This window comes from Ovis aries, chromosome 18, assembly GCF_016772045.2.
Source record: "Ovis aries strain OAR_USU_Benz2616 breed Rambouillet chromosome 18, ARS-UI_Ramb_v3.0, whole genome shotgun sequence".
Lineage (NCBI taxonomy): Eukaryota > Metazoa > Chordata > Mammalia > Artiodactyla > Bovidae > Ovis > Ovis aries.
The window spans coordinates 56,312,361-56,326,667 of record NC_056071.1 but is presented as its reverse complement, the minus strand read 5'-3'; the positions used below and the strand labels follow the sequence as shown (position 1 = coordinate 56,326,667).

The window sequence follows — 14,307 nt, the reverse complement described above, 5'->3', positions numbered from 1 at the left end:
AGGCTTGGTGCACCTGCTTGCCCTGCTGTGGTCACCTCCTTGAAGCCCACCCGAGGTCACTGGTCAGCAGGGGTTGGGGAAATTAGGATCTGGAATCATGTCAGTGGCAAGAGCTTGGCAGGTGGCCGGGGTTTAGGGGAAGAGAGCAAACACAAGAGGTCAGGAGTCCTGGGGTCAAGCCCCAGAACGGCTCTATGGCCTTTGATCCGTCGCTTCATCTCTCTGAGCCCCCTCTGTCATAAAGAAGGCCACAGACCCAGTTGGGCAGCCCCACTGGGCTGTAGAGAAGGTAAAATGGGTCAGGCAAGTTAATGCATTGTCAGGAATTCAAAACCCTGTGACATAGCAGCTGTCACCTGACCACTGGCTACACAAGAAGTAGGGGAGTGGCTAAGAGTGTGGCTCACTCTAGGGCAAGGGGCCCCGACCTCTGGGATCTACTGCCTGATGATCTGAGGTGGAGCTGATGCAGTAACAATAGAAATAAAGCGCACAATAAATAGAATGCGCTTGAAACCATCCCCCCATCCCCAGTCCATGGAAAAACTGTGTTCTGTGAAGCTAGTCCTTGATGCCGAAAAAGTTGGAGACAGCTACTCTAGGGGGAATCAGCCTACCTGGGTTCAAACCTTGCCACCATCACCTACTACTGGCTGGCTGTGTGTCCCAGGGCAAGTCACTTGCCCTCTCTGGGTTTCTGGTTCCTCTTCTGTAAGTAAGATTAATACTAGTACACACCTCATAGGGCTGTTGGGAGGATATATTATAATAGATTACTGTAGGTTAACTGCTGAGAACAGCACCTGATTCAACAGGAGAGACCACAGTCAGGACTGGCAGGAATCTCCAGCCTCAGCCGCAGCTGATCAGCCCTCTCCAGGCCATAGGCAGGGCAGCGAGCCTGGGAGAGGCTAGAATCAGCCTTCAGGGGAAGAGGCATTGAGATCCACAGGACAGGGGAGACGACCTCATGGTCACTGAGGGCTGACCGGGGCCTCGGGCAGGAGTGGTTGGGACAGACACGTTTGTCCCTTCCTGTTCCCCAGGACCTGGCGGCTCCCTCAAGTCCTCGGGGCAGCAAAACAGAGATATAGGACAGCTTAGCCCTGGAGTCAGGGGAGGGGACAAGTCCTGGTTTGTGTCTCCCAACATATGGCCTGGGCAAGTCCCCTAACATCACTGAGCACGGATTTTTCTCATCTGAAACAAATGTGAATGACAAGACACACTTTATGGGTTGTTGTGGAGATTAAACCAAATAATGCGGGTAAAGCCTTTGGACGGTGTCCTGGCACATAGTGAGCCCTTGGATAGGGCTGTCCCCACCCCCCAAACACACCCCCCCCACCTCCGCCCCGCTCCACTGACGTAGGCAGGGCAGGGTCTGCACAACTTCATTGTTTTCCCACTCTAGGTCTGGGGGCCTTCCAGTCAATTCCTCTAGAAATACCCCTTAGCCTGAAAGAAGTCAGCAAGAGATTCTTGAAACTGCAGTCCAATCTGGCTGAGATTTTTAAAGGGCTCAGACTTTGGAGGCTTGTGGCTCAGCTTCTAAAGAATCCGCCTTCAATGTGGGAGATCTGGGTTCGATCCCTGGGTTGGGAAGATCCCCTGGAGAAGCGAATGGCTGCACACTCTAGTATTCTGGCCTGGAGAATTCCATGGACTGTATAGTCCATAGGGTCGCAAAGAGTCAGACACGACTGAGTGACTTTCACTTCACACTAACTTTAGGGGTTCTGGGTTTGAAGCCCAGCTCCACTCGTTACCGGCTCTGAGGTTTTGAGAACGTGGTGGAAGCTCTCTGAGCCTGTTTCCTTATCTGTAAAGTGGACCCCCTCTCCCTCCAGTGGAATTGTTGAGACTGGCCGTCTCCACGGCGCCCCCTGCTGATGGGCCCTGCCGCTCCCACGCAGCGGTTGCGAGCGTCTGAGCCTGGGCCCCTCGGCGCCCCCTGCCGGTGGGTCCGGTGCCGTGACCCGCGCGTGCCCGCCCCACCCGCAGGATCGTGCAGATGCTGCTGCCGGTGACCAGCCGCACGCGCGTGCGCCGTAGCGGCATCAGCCCGCTGCACCTGGCGGCCGAGCGCAACAACGACGAGGTGCTCGAGGCCCTGCTGGGCGCGCGCTTCGACGTGAACGCGCCGCTAGCCCCCGAGCGCGCGCGCCTCTACGAGGACCGCCGCAGCTCGGCGCTCTACTTCGCCGTGGTCAACAACAACGTGTACGCCACCGAGCTGCTGCTGCTCGCCGGCGCCGACCCCAACCGCGACGTCATCAACCCCCTGCTCGTGGCCATCCGACACGGCTGCCTGCGCACCATGCAGCTGCTGCTGGACCACGGTGCCAACATCGACGCCTACATCGCCACGCACCCCACCTCCTTCCCCGCCACCATCATGTTCGCCATGAAGTGCTTGTCGCTGCTCAAGTTCCTCATGGACCTCGGCTGCAACGGCGAGCCCTGCTTCTCGTGCCTGTATGGCAACGGCCCGCACCCGCCCGCCCCGCCGCCCTCCAACAGGTTCAATGATGCGCCTGCCTCCGACAAGGCGCCCAGCGCGGTCCAGGTAGGGGGGCGCGCCGCGGGGACTGCGGCCAGGCCCAGCGGGCTCCCGAGGCCGAGGGGACTGGAGGCAGGGGGGACCCTCGGCAGGGTGGACTGCACTTGGGAGGCAGCTGGAGACGGTGGTGAACAGGATTTAGAGGCAGTGTGGACTAACGGTTAGTGCACTTTGGAGGGCATGTGAGCTGGCGTTTAGCACCCTTTGGAGGCAGTGGAAATTCAGTGGTTAACCTCCTTTAGAGGCAGCAGGCCTTAGCGGTTCGCAGGAGCATTTCCGTCCTCTCTATTAGGGGAGGGAACAGTTCGGCAGGCGATTGGTGGGGAACTCTGAAAAACTGAGGGGTTCACCACCCCCAGCAAACCTACACCTGGAATATCACGGTGATGGACCGAGATCCGGGTAGAGGTGAGAACAGGCCTAATAGAAGAGCAGGTGAGCTACAGAAAGTCAGTGACCCCAGAGGCAAGACCTGCCCATGGTGTGATTTAATAAGTCAAAGTCCAAAGAACAGGAAGTTAGAGGCACTTCCCTAGTGGTCCAATGGTTAAGAATTCAACACTGCAAGGGATACTGGTTCCATCCCTGGTCCCAGATCTCACATACCACTGAGCAACTAAGCCTGAGTCGCAACTATGGAAGCCTGCGTGCCTAGAGCCTGTGCAACGAGAAGCCTGCAGACCGCAATGAAGAGTAGCCCCCGCTTGCTGCAGCTAGAGAAAGCCTGTGTGCAGCGACAAAAACCCACCATAGGTGGAAAAAACAAATCTTTAAAAAGGAAGTTAGAAACACTCTTCTCTTAGAGCTATTAACAATGGCTAATGGCATCACTTAAGGGCCATCTTCTATGTGCAACGAAGTTTGTGTTTATATTGCCTTAATTCTCATTTAAAAAAACCCTTCAAGTGAGTGTCATATACCCATTTTCTAGACAAGGAAGTTGAGGCTTAGGGGGCCCAAGCTGCCCACCTCCCACTTTGGGCAGCAGAGGCCTGTGTTGATGAGAGAGAGGTGTGGATCTGGAGAGCTAGATTCTACCCTGGGCTTGCCTGGTGTCTGTGCTCGGACATGTCCCCTGCCCTCACTGGCTATGGGTTCCGGCCTGTAGGATGAGCTTGCTGAGGCAGTGCTCTTGATCCTGGGCACCCCAGCGCTGGTGTGTGTTCTCTTTCAGTTCTGCGAGTTCCTGTCTGCCCCGGAAGTGAGCCGCTGGGCAGGGCCCATCATCGATGTCCTCTTGGACTACGTGGGCAACGTGCAGCTCTGCTCGCGGCTGAAGGAGCATATTGACAGCTTCGAGGACTGGGCTGTCATTAAGGAGAAAGCAGGTACGGGCTGCCGCTGCTGCTGCTGCTGGCAGATGCCCCTGCCTGACTCAGGCCCAGGACTCGGGGCCTGTGACTGCTCCTGGCATTTGATGAGCACCTTCTCATGCCAGGCTCTGAGTGTCTCATCCAGTGTCTCCATGATCCCTTGTTTTGTAAATGAGGAGACCAACCCCAGAGAGACGTCACTTGGGCAAACGTCTTATCACTAGTTAGTGGCAGAGCGGGTATTCAAATCCAGATTTGATCCACTAAGTGCTAAGTCGCCTCAGTCATGTCCGACTCTGTGCGACCCCAGAGACGGCCGCCCACCAGGCTCCCCTGTCCCTGGGATTCTCCAGGCAAGAACACTGGAGTAGGTTGCCATTTCCTTCTCCAATGCATGAAAGTGAAAAGTGAAAGGGAAGTCACTCAGTCGTGTCCGACTCCTAGAGACCCCATGGACTGCAGCCCACCAGGCTCCTCCGTCCATGGGGTTTGCCAGGCAAGAGTACTGGAGTGGGGTGCTGTTGCCTTCTCCGAGATCCACTAAAGGGTGTGTTAAACAAAAACCCCAGCTCCCTGAGGGGTGTCAGGATCTTTAGGGTAAGTTGTCCAGGTTTGTGGGCCACTGGGAAGCCGTGTGGTGGGTAGATGAGGAAGTGATGGGCTCTGGCATCTCAAGCTGTAAAATGCACACAAAGCACTTGAGCGTCTTATTTAAAATGCAGAGGCTAGCCTGGCAGGTCTGGGGCAGGGCCTAAACGTGTACATTTCAACATGCTCCCAGGGCACCCCTGGAGCAGCACTGGTCTAGGAGGCAGGCCCCCAGAGCTCTGGAACCAGGGGCTTGGTGGGTGATCGTGGGCAGGACACCCCTTGACCTCAGGGGCCCTGTCCAAACAGAGCAAGCTGGACGTGCTCAATGTCCAGCTCCTCCAGCTCTGCCAGCCTGGGGTGTTTGCAAGTGGGATGCGCCTGACACAATGAGGTGGGCTTTGGCCACGTTCCAACAGCTGTGTGCAGTGTAGTTGAGGCAGCCTGGCTGTCAGGCCAGAAAACCCTCTAAGGAATTGTGGAGCTCACCTGCGCAGGTGAGGCGTCAGGAACAGTTGAACTGGGTGCTTCAGCTGATACTGAGGATATGCCTGTCCCAAGGAGAACCAACTGCCCCAGGGTTTCCTCTGGGTCTGAAGGGCACAGTCCCGTCTCCGGCTGCTTGTCGATCACGAGGCACAGAGGCCGACTTGCAGAAAGTTATTTTTATCCCACCGCTGCTGCTGCTGTCCCCAGTGAGAATGCTGCCTCGTTACCTGTCCAGGTGTCCCACAGCCCAGTGCCCGGTCTTGCCGAGTTCCTCCTTGATCCCCTGGCCCCTTTAAGTCTAAAGTTTCTGGTAGGATTTTCCATTTGCACAAATGCCTGGGAGCACTTGAATTGAGGCCCTTGATAAAGTTACTGGAAAGGCGATGGAGGGGGCGTGGAGAGAGAGACCCATGCCAGGGCGACACAGGAAGGAGGGTGGTATTGACTTGCTTACTGGCTGGGAGCGCCAAATTCTCAATAAAACATTCATTGAATTCATAAATGGTTGCTGTCACTGGGACTGGCCACTAGAGGCCACTAGAGAGTAGAGCGGTTCTTGCTGAGAATCCCACCTCTCACTTTCTTCCGGACCTGCCCTGCCTGGGAAGGGTAATGAACAGCTAAACTGTCCCTGGGGGGAAAAATTGCAAAACCTTTTATTGTGCTATAAACATTTATTAACAAGAAGAACAAATAGTTCTTTTCATTTAATGCTGTGTTGTTGATATCAGAGACTCCGAAGTAGGGAACACCACTAGACCATTTAGGTATGACCTAAATCAAATCTCTTACGATTATACAGTGGAAGTGACAAATAGCTTCAAGGGGTTAGATCTGATAGACAGAGTGCCTGAAGAACTGTGGATGGAGGTTCATGACATTGTACAGGAGGCAGCGATCAAGACCATCCCCAAGAAAAAGAAATGCGGAAAGGCAAAATGGTTGTTTGAGGAGGCCTTACAAATAGCTGAGAAAAGAAGAGAAGCTAAAGGCAAAGGAGAAAAGGAAAGATATGCCCATCTGAATGCAGAGTTCCAAAGAATAGCATGAAGAGATAAAAAAAAAACCTTCCTCAGTGATCAATACAAAGAAATAAAGAAAAACAATAGAATGGGAAAAACCAGATATCTCTTCAAGAAAATTAGAGATACCAAGGGAACATTTCCTGCAAAGATGGGCACAATAAAGGAGAGAAGTGGTATGGACCTAAGAGAAGCAGAAGATATTAAGAGGTGGCAAGAATATACAGAAGAACTGTACAAAATAGATCTTCATGACCCAGATAACCACCATGGTGTGATCACTCACCTAGAGCCAGACATCCTGGAATGTAAAGCCAAGTGGCCCTTAGGAAGCATCACTACTACAAAGCTAGTGGAGGTGATGGAATTCCAGTGGAGCTATTTCAAATCCTAAAGATGATGCTATAAAGTGCTGCACTCAACACGGCAGCAAATTTGGAAAACTCAGCAGTGGCCACAGGACTGGAAAAGGTCAGTTTCATTCCAGTCCCAAAGAAAGGCAATGCCAAAGAATGTTCAAATTAACACACAGTTGCACTCATCTCACACACTAGCAAAGTGATGCTCAAAATTCTCCAAGCTAGGCTTTAATAGTACATGAACCGAGAACTTCCAGATGTTCAAACAGGATTTAGAAAAGGCAGAGGAACCAGAGATCAAATTGCCAACATCCGTTGGATCATCAAGAAAGCAAGAGAGTTCCCGAAAAACATCTACTGCTGCTTTATTGACTACACCAAAGCCTTTGACTGTGTTAATCACAACAAACTGGAAAATTCTTCAAGAGACAGGAATACCAGACTACCTGAACTGCCTCCTGAGAAATCTGTATGGAGATCAAGAAGCAACAGTTAGAACTGGACATGGAACAACAGACTGGTTCCAAATAGGGAAAGGAGTACATCAAGGTTGTATATTGTCACCCTGCTTATTTAACTTATATGCAGTTTATATCATGCGAAATCCCAGGCTGGATGAAGCACAAGCTGGAATCAAGATTGCCGGGAGAAATATCAATAACCTCAGATATATAGATGACACCACCCTTATGGCAGAAAGTGAAGATGAACTAAAGAGCCTCTTGATGAAAGTGAAAGAGGAGAGTGAAAAAGTTGGCTTAAAGCTCAACATTGAGAAAACTAAGATCATGGCATCCAGTCCCATCACTTCATGGCAAATAGATGGAGAAACAATGTAAACAGTGAGAGATTTTATTTTTGGGGGCTCCAAAATCACTGCAAGTGGTAACTGTAGCCATGAAATTAAAAGACAATTGCTCCTTGGAGGAAAAGCTAGACAAAATATTAAAAGGCAGAGACATTACTTTGCCAACAAAGGTCCGTCTAGTCAAGGCTATGGTTTTCCAGTAGTCATGTATGGATATGAGAGTTGGACTATAAAGAAATCTGAGTGCCAAAGAATTGATGCTTTTGAACTGTGGTATTGGAGAAGACTCTTGAGAAGTCCCTTGGACTGCAAGGAGATCAAACCAGTTCATCCTAAAGGAGATCAGTCCTGGGTGTTCATTGGAAGGACTGATGCTGAAGCTGAAACTCCTATACTTTGGCCACCTGATGCCAAGGACTAACTCATTGGGAAAGACCCTGATGGTGGGAAAGATTGAGGGCAGGAGGAGAAGGGGACAACAGAGGATGAGATGGTTGGCTGATATCACTGACTGGATGGACTTGAGTTTGAGCAAGCTCTGGGACAGGGAAGCCTGGCGTGCTGCAGTCCATGGGGTCACAAGGAGACGGACACAGCTGAGTGACTGAACTGACTGACTGACTTTCATTTAATGCTGTGTTGTTGATATCAGAGGCTCCAAAGCCAGCCAGGATGCCAGCCTTGGAGGCCTTGTGTCCTCTGCCTGCCAGCAGCCTTTTGCCTTCCCACAAGCTCAGCCTTTGCTCTGCTGAGAAAGGGGCTGTGCTTTCCAGGGCAGGCTCTGTCCTGAGATCAGAGGGCAGTGGAAGTGTCAGAAATGCCCTGATGGGGCGGCTGGAGAGGCTACACTGTGGCGCCCTGGCCTCTCCACCCTCCCCACGTTCCCTCTGCATTCCCGTCTCCCCTGGGCGGTCTCTTTGGCTTGGCACTGCTGCTTCCCCTGCTTGGACTGCCCTGCCTCTGTCCCCGACCTGGCAACTTCCTACCCACCCATCGAGACCTTTCAGATGCACCATCTGGTATGGAAGGCTTTCCCCAAAGCTCCTGAGTGGATACCCCTGTACCTCTGTCCCAAGCACAGGGCCAAGTGCAGTGAAGGGGTCAGCATGTGTGTGTTGAATGAATGAATGGATGGAGTTCTTTGATTCATCAAATGCCTACCCTGTTCCCGGAGCTGAAATTAATTACCCCATTACTAGATGCATCACGGGGTAATCTTACCCCCTTCTCTCCACCCCCCCACCCCTTAGCTGAGAAAGCTCCACTTAATGAAGTATCCCTGGGGGCCTCCTGGAAGAGGCGGCCTGGTAGGATTCTGGGACCTGCTCAGTCCCTGCCTGTTGATCCTGACTTCTCTGCACCTCCTAGAACCCAGGGCTGAACTGGACGCGTGGGGTCACTTAGGAGGTCGTATTTGCTGAGGCTATGAGGAAGGGCAGGGTCTGGGCTGACACGTAGAGGAGGGAGCCCAGGACAAGCTCCAGTGCCAGGCGTGATTCTTGCTAAGCCCTCACCTGTGAAATGGGTTTGGTACCTGCCCTCCTTGGGCTTCCCTGGTGGCTCAGTGGTAAAGAATCCACCTGCCAATGCAGGAGACGTGCGCTCAATCCCTGGGTCAGGACGATCCCCTGGAGAAGGAAATGGCCTCCCACTCCAGTATTATTCTTACTTGGGAAATCCCATGGACAGAGGAACCTGGTGGGCTACCGTCCATGGGATCACAAAAGAGTTGAACACGACTTAGCAACTAAACAACAACATCAAACCTGCCCTCCTTCTTCCTTGGGCTGTGCAGATGAATGAAGTATGGCACCTTTTCAGTTGGCAGGGACCGTGAGCATGGGGGAATCAGGGCATCTCCTCTCTTAGCCAGCCACACGGGTCAGGTGCTTCCCACAAGCCAGGGGTCAGAGATGCCAACCCTCTGCCAGGTGCAAGCGACCAATCAGCATCTCTCTTTCTGTCTTTTCCAGAACCTCCAAGACCCCTGGCTCATCTTTGCCGGCTGCGAGTTCGAAAGGCCATCGGGAAATACCGCATCAAACTCCTGGACACGTTGCCGCTTCCAGGCAGGCTGATCAGATACCTGAAATACGAGAACACCCAGTAACCAGAGCACGCAGGGGCGGAGCAGCTCCTCAGACGGTTTCGCTGAGTCTCAGGACAGCCGTGTCTCCAAATCCAGGGGGCCCGGGGACAGATGTGGCTGGGAGCTGCCGGGCTCTCAGAGGTCTCTGGGCCAGAGCTTTGCCCAGAGCAGAGGACAGATGTATCGAGCAGGAGAAGAACTGGGTTGGCTTTCACTTGGATGAGGAAATCCCAGACCGGCTCTGCCATTGGGAATGGCAGAAAGCTCCATTCCTGGGGCCGAGAGGCGGGACCAGGGCAGAACTTGGGGTGGTCAGGGGAAGGCAAGGGGGCTGGCAGCGAAGCCCTGACCCCACCTCCAGGCTGTGGTTGGAGAGCTTTCTTTCTGGGGTGATTCTGTCTTTGCTGGGCCACCTCGCTGCAGAGCTGCCCCGTGCCCCTCCCCCTGTGCTCTGTGAAACTCTCCACTTGACTCAGTTCTCTCCCCAAAGCTGTGGCCCAGGGGAGCAGGGTGGGAGACCTCGGGCCCGGAGGGCTTCCTTAGGTACAATAAATGTTGCACAGATGACAGCCTGCCCAGTGAAGTCTCTCACCAGCCCCCTCCAGGGCCTTGAGGTCCTCAGTCCAGCTCCTGGTGGGAGTGAGGGTGGGACCGGGGGCTGGGACAGGGCACGTGGAGCCCTGATCACATCACTTTGGTTTGGACTTCTGAAAGGCCCCAGAGCATGTGTCCTTCATTCACCAGAAGAGACCTGATGGCCAGAGGAGAGGGGGCAGCTGGCTGCCCTGTGATCGAAGCTGGCAACATTGCTTTCTCTCTCCTGGTTCCGTTGCCATAGAAACCAGAGCTTCATCACAAACAGGGTCTCAGAGCCTACAAGTCTCCTGACACCTGGCCTTGTCTTACGCACACATTCCCTGGCACTGTCTTCACGTCTTAACTCACCCATTTGGCAACAAAGGCTGAGATACGAGGGGAAAGCCATCTAAGTACTGGCTCCTGTGAGCAGGTGCCAGAGGGAGGCTGTCGTCTCTCCTCTCAAAGGCCCCACGCTTGAGAGGCAGGAAGCCAGCCCTGTGCCCTCCGCCACATCCTCCTATCCTCCCATGACTTGGGGGAAGCCGGGCAGGAGCCGCCAGCCCGTTTTGGGTGTTGCAGGTGAGAGCACTGAGGATTGGCACTTAGGGCATGTTCTCGAGATCTGAGTCTCTCTTACACCACCCTGTTTTTCCGTGGAAGTCACACTCTGGAGAAAGAAATGGCAACCCACTCCAGTGTTCTTGCCTGGAGAATCACATGGGCAGAGGAGCCTGGTGGGCTGCAGCCGATGGGGTCGCAAAGAATCAGATATGACTGAGTGAGCACACACAGTAGCTCATAGGCACTGTCTTCCCCCGTGTGATTAAAGCCACTCAGGTGACAGCAGAGCAGGTGACCTTGCTGAAGAGCCTGCTCGGGCCTCCTCTAGGAGAGGCTTAACGGAGATCAAAGGTTATTTATGGCCTTTGGAGATGAGCAGCTGGGCAGGTTGTGAGAGCACTGGTCCCAGGCCTGGCTTCGCCTGGGCTTGCACCTCTGGGGCCTTGGGTTCCCAGCCTTGTGGCCCTTGGTGGCCTTTCCGGCTCTTACATCTTGGTTTTCCATGGAACCAGTAAGTCCCAGTGCCTTCCTAAAGAGGCCGAGTCTGCCAAGTAACACCTTCCAGCCAGGGGTTTCAGGGATCTGGCTGCTTCTTGCCCCTCCTCCCTGGTACAGATGGGAAAACAGGCCCAGAGAGGGGAAGGGACTTGCCTGGGTACACACAGCAAATCCCCGGGGGTCCAGCCCAGCAGTGGTCAGCTAGAGTCTCGAGGTCTCGTGCTGCAGAGATCCTGAAGCAATCCCGAAGGAAGCCTGCGCCCTCCCAGACTGGGGATGTTCAACCCTGGGGTCCAGGAGAAGTGGCCGGGGCTCGGTGCACAGTCAGGAAGACCCTGACTGCAGAATGCCTCCGCTGACCAGGAGCCAGAGGGCATGGCGGCAGTCTAGGGTGGGATGGAACAGAAAGATGCTTGAGTGTGTTCAGGATGGGGCTGGGCATCAGGCAGACTCTCAAAACTCCAGCACTTAGGTCACCTTATGTCCTAGGGGGTCCTAACAGACAGGGGCCTTGGGCATCGGGCAGGATGGGGACACTGGTCAGAGGGAGGTCTCCCCTGGAGGAGGCGAGGCTTGAGGAGATGGCAGGAGGCGGGAGGGACAGTTCAGCCTCTGCATTCAGCGTGTGTGTGTGTGTGTGTGTGTGTGTGTGTGTGTGTGCATGCATGCTCAGTCATGTCCAACTCTTTGCGACCCCATGAAGTATATAGCCTGTCAGGCTCCTCTGTCCATGGAGTTCTCCAGGCAAAAATACCAGAGCGGGTTGCCATTTCCTTCTCCAGGGGATCTTCCCGACCCAGGGATCAAGCCTGCAGTCTCTTGCATCTCCTGCATTGGCTAGTGGGTTCTTTACCAGCTGAGCCACCAGGGAAGCCTGCATTCAACATTGGCACCATCTCCAGCCTGGGAGGCCCCGGAGTCACCTTGGTTCTTAGAATATTGCTGTACGTCCATACCAGTCAGTCACAGCCGCTGGTCAGGGTCCTTCCCCTCCAGTGCCTCACCCAGGCATGGCCTTCGCAGGTTCCCCTCCCAGTCCTCCAACCACCTCCGCATAATCCAGCAGCTAAAGGGTTAATGTCCCACTGCTTCTGGGGTCAATCCTGATTGGTCGGTGCTCAGACTGTGCCAGGGGTTTCCTTTTTTGACCATATCTGCTGTCAAGAGGACTGTACAGCCGGCACTCCCATGCTTACCCAGCCCCTGGGAAGATTTCAGCCTCAGAGATGTGTAGACAGCCTTACCCAACAGTCAAAGTCCCGGAAGTGGCTCCATGTCGTAGGCAGAAGCACATGTGGCCCGGTGCTGTTTTGGTTAAGGGAGCAGCTACTTCTGCAGCTGCAGCTGTCTGTCTGTTATCATACTGAGAATTTCCAAGGTGTGTCTTATCCCCAGCTTGCTTCCACATGGGGAATTATGATGTCGGGTGCTTCTGTTGAGTGGCACCCTGGTAAAGGTTTCTGCTTCCAGATAAGGCTCCCAGGGTGTGACTGAAGCACCACCAGGTATACCCCCTGGGAAGGGTTGAACCCCAGAGGCGCTGTGGGGCCCCAAGCTCAGTGCGCTGGAGCAGAACCCAAGGAAACATGCCTCCCAGAGTGGGGCTCCTTCTCTGAAGGAGTTGGCTGGTTCGATGGCCCCCGGAACCCATTCCTGCAGGCCACCCAGTCTATAAACATTGAAATGTTGGCGTGGAAGGACCTAGAGACATAGTCAAATAACTGGGTGACTTTGGGTGGGTGCAGCTTTTCCTCCTTTGTGTCACAGTAGACTGCCTCGTGCTCTCACCATCCCCACAGCTACCCACGTGGCAGGCCTATTTTCCTTTTTTCTGTTTTTAATTTTCAATCACATTTTCCAGACGAAGAAACTCTGGCACAGAGAGGTCAAGTAACTTGCCCAAGGTCACTCAGCTGCTAGGTGGCAGGGCCAGGATTAGAGCGTTTAACACCCTGCTGTACTGTGTGGAGGGGCTGAACCTTATCACAATGGATCTTGCAAGGACCTTTGTAATGACGTGCGAGTCAGGAAAGAGGGGACATGCCTCCTCCAGGGACCCTCTCTGTTCTTTAAGAGTGGGGCAGACTGAGGTGAGGGTCCCGGCTGAGGACTCCTTACCCCATGAACCAGACGGTCATGCAAAACAACCCTGCTTGTGTCATGTGGCCTCGCGGCTCTGACATCCTCTGAGACCATCAGACATAAAACACCAGAAACCCACCCACTTTCCCAGTGAGCAAGCTGCTCCATCCCTGGGGATGCCTCACTTCAGGGGAACCTGCAGGCCCTTAGCAATCACTAATTTGGAGTCCTGTGTTAGGAAGGATTCTGAGGCCATATCTGGACCTGTAAAGGGAGCATCTGTAACCAGTTATGAGGCTCGCTTTGGATGCAGAAGCCATGGGTGCATCTGATTGCTATCTTTATCTAGTCCCTCCTTTACGGAGTGGCTTCCCAGGTGGTACTAGTGCTAAAGAACCCACCTGCCAATGCAGGAGACATAAGAGATGCAAGTTCAACCCCTGGATTGGGAAGATGCCCTGGAGAAAGAAACGGTAACCCACTCCAGAGTTGGACACAACTGAGACCCAGCACGCATGCACTCTTACAGAGGAGGAAACTGAGGCACAGAATGGGAAATAACCTGTTCAACGTTATGCTGTCGATGTGGGTGTGGAGTCCCCCACCAGGCTGGCCCCCTGCCCCGGTCCCAGTCATGAGAACGGTGCTTTGAGGAAATGAGACGCTCAGCCTCTGTGGCAGCCCCCACGCTCTCAGCCACGGAGCCACGCTGAGGCCTCCAGTGGCTTGGCTGGTTTGGGGGCGATCGGGGCCAAACCAAGGGCCACTACCCACCAGCAGTGCCCCTCTGTGTGCATGGTCGCTGGCAGAGGCCCTCATCTTTCCACTGATGGGCGCCTAGTATGTGCCAAGGGCTGCATCAGGCCTGGGAAGAGAGCCAGCGGCAGGAAACCTAGGAATCTGAATTAGCTAGAGGTAATGGCGATGACAGTGCTGATGATGACTTTGCCTGCGGACACAGAACCGAAGAATACAAGAGAAACAACTTGGTCAGACAACCAGTTATTTTGTTCACAAGAGGCCCCGTTCCGGTTCGGCCTGACCTTCCCCTCTGACCAGGGTCGAACGTGACTGCCTTGGCCCAGCCTCTGCTCTGAGGCTGTGATGGGGTGGGAGGTGCCACCGAGGGGCCTATTCTCATCTCACCCCTCATCCCGCAGGTGGGGCAGGGAGGCCCGGAGAGGAAGGGTCCAGCCCTACATCCCACGGCAGAACCAGGAGGACAGATTCACCCCTCCCTACCCACCCCCCACACTCCAGTACCAGTTCCTATTCTCCAGAGCAGTTTGGGCCCTCTGGGGCTCCATGCCTCCCCTGGCCTCTACTTTCTGACATGGGGAACCAGAGCCCCCTTTC

The 14,307-nt window shown here is 54.1% G+C and overlaps 1 protein-coding gene across 1 annotated transcript in view; it reads left to right on the top strand.

Moving 5' to 3' along the window:
- ASB2 (ankyrin repeat and SOCS box containing 2) overlaps positions 1-9,798 on the top strand; it is a 48,048-nt gene extending 38,250 nt beyond the window's left edge. The window contains exons 8-10 of the mRNA XM_027957345.3: positions 2,005-2,569; positions 3,738-3,891; positions 9,116-9,798. Of these exons, the coding sequence (XP_027813146.2) occupies positions 2,005-2,569; positions 3,738-3,891; positions 9,116-9,252 (856 nt within the window). The 3' untranslated portion in view covers positions 9,253-9,798. The remainder of the gene's footprint in view (positions 1-2,004; positions 2,570-3,737; positions 3,892-9,115) is intronic.
- The last annotated feature ends 4,509 nt before the right edge of the window (positions 9,799-14,307 follow it).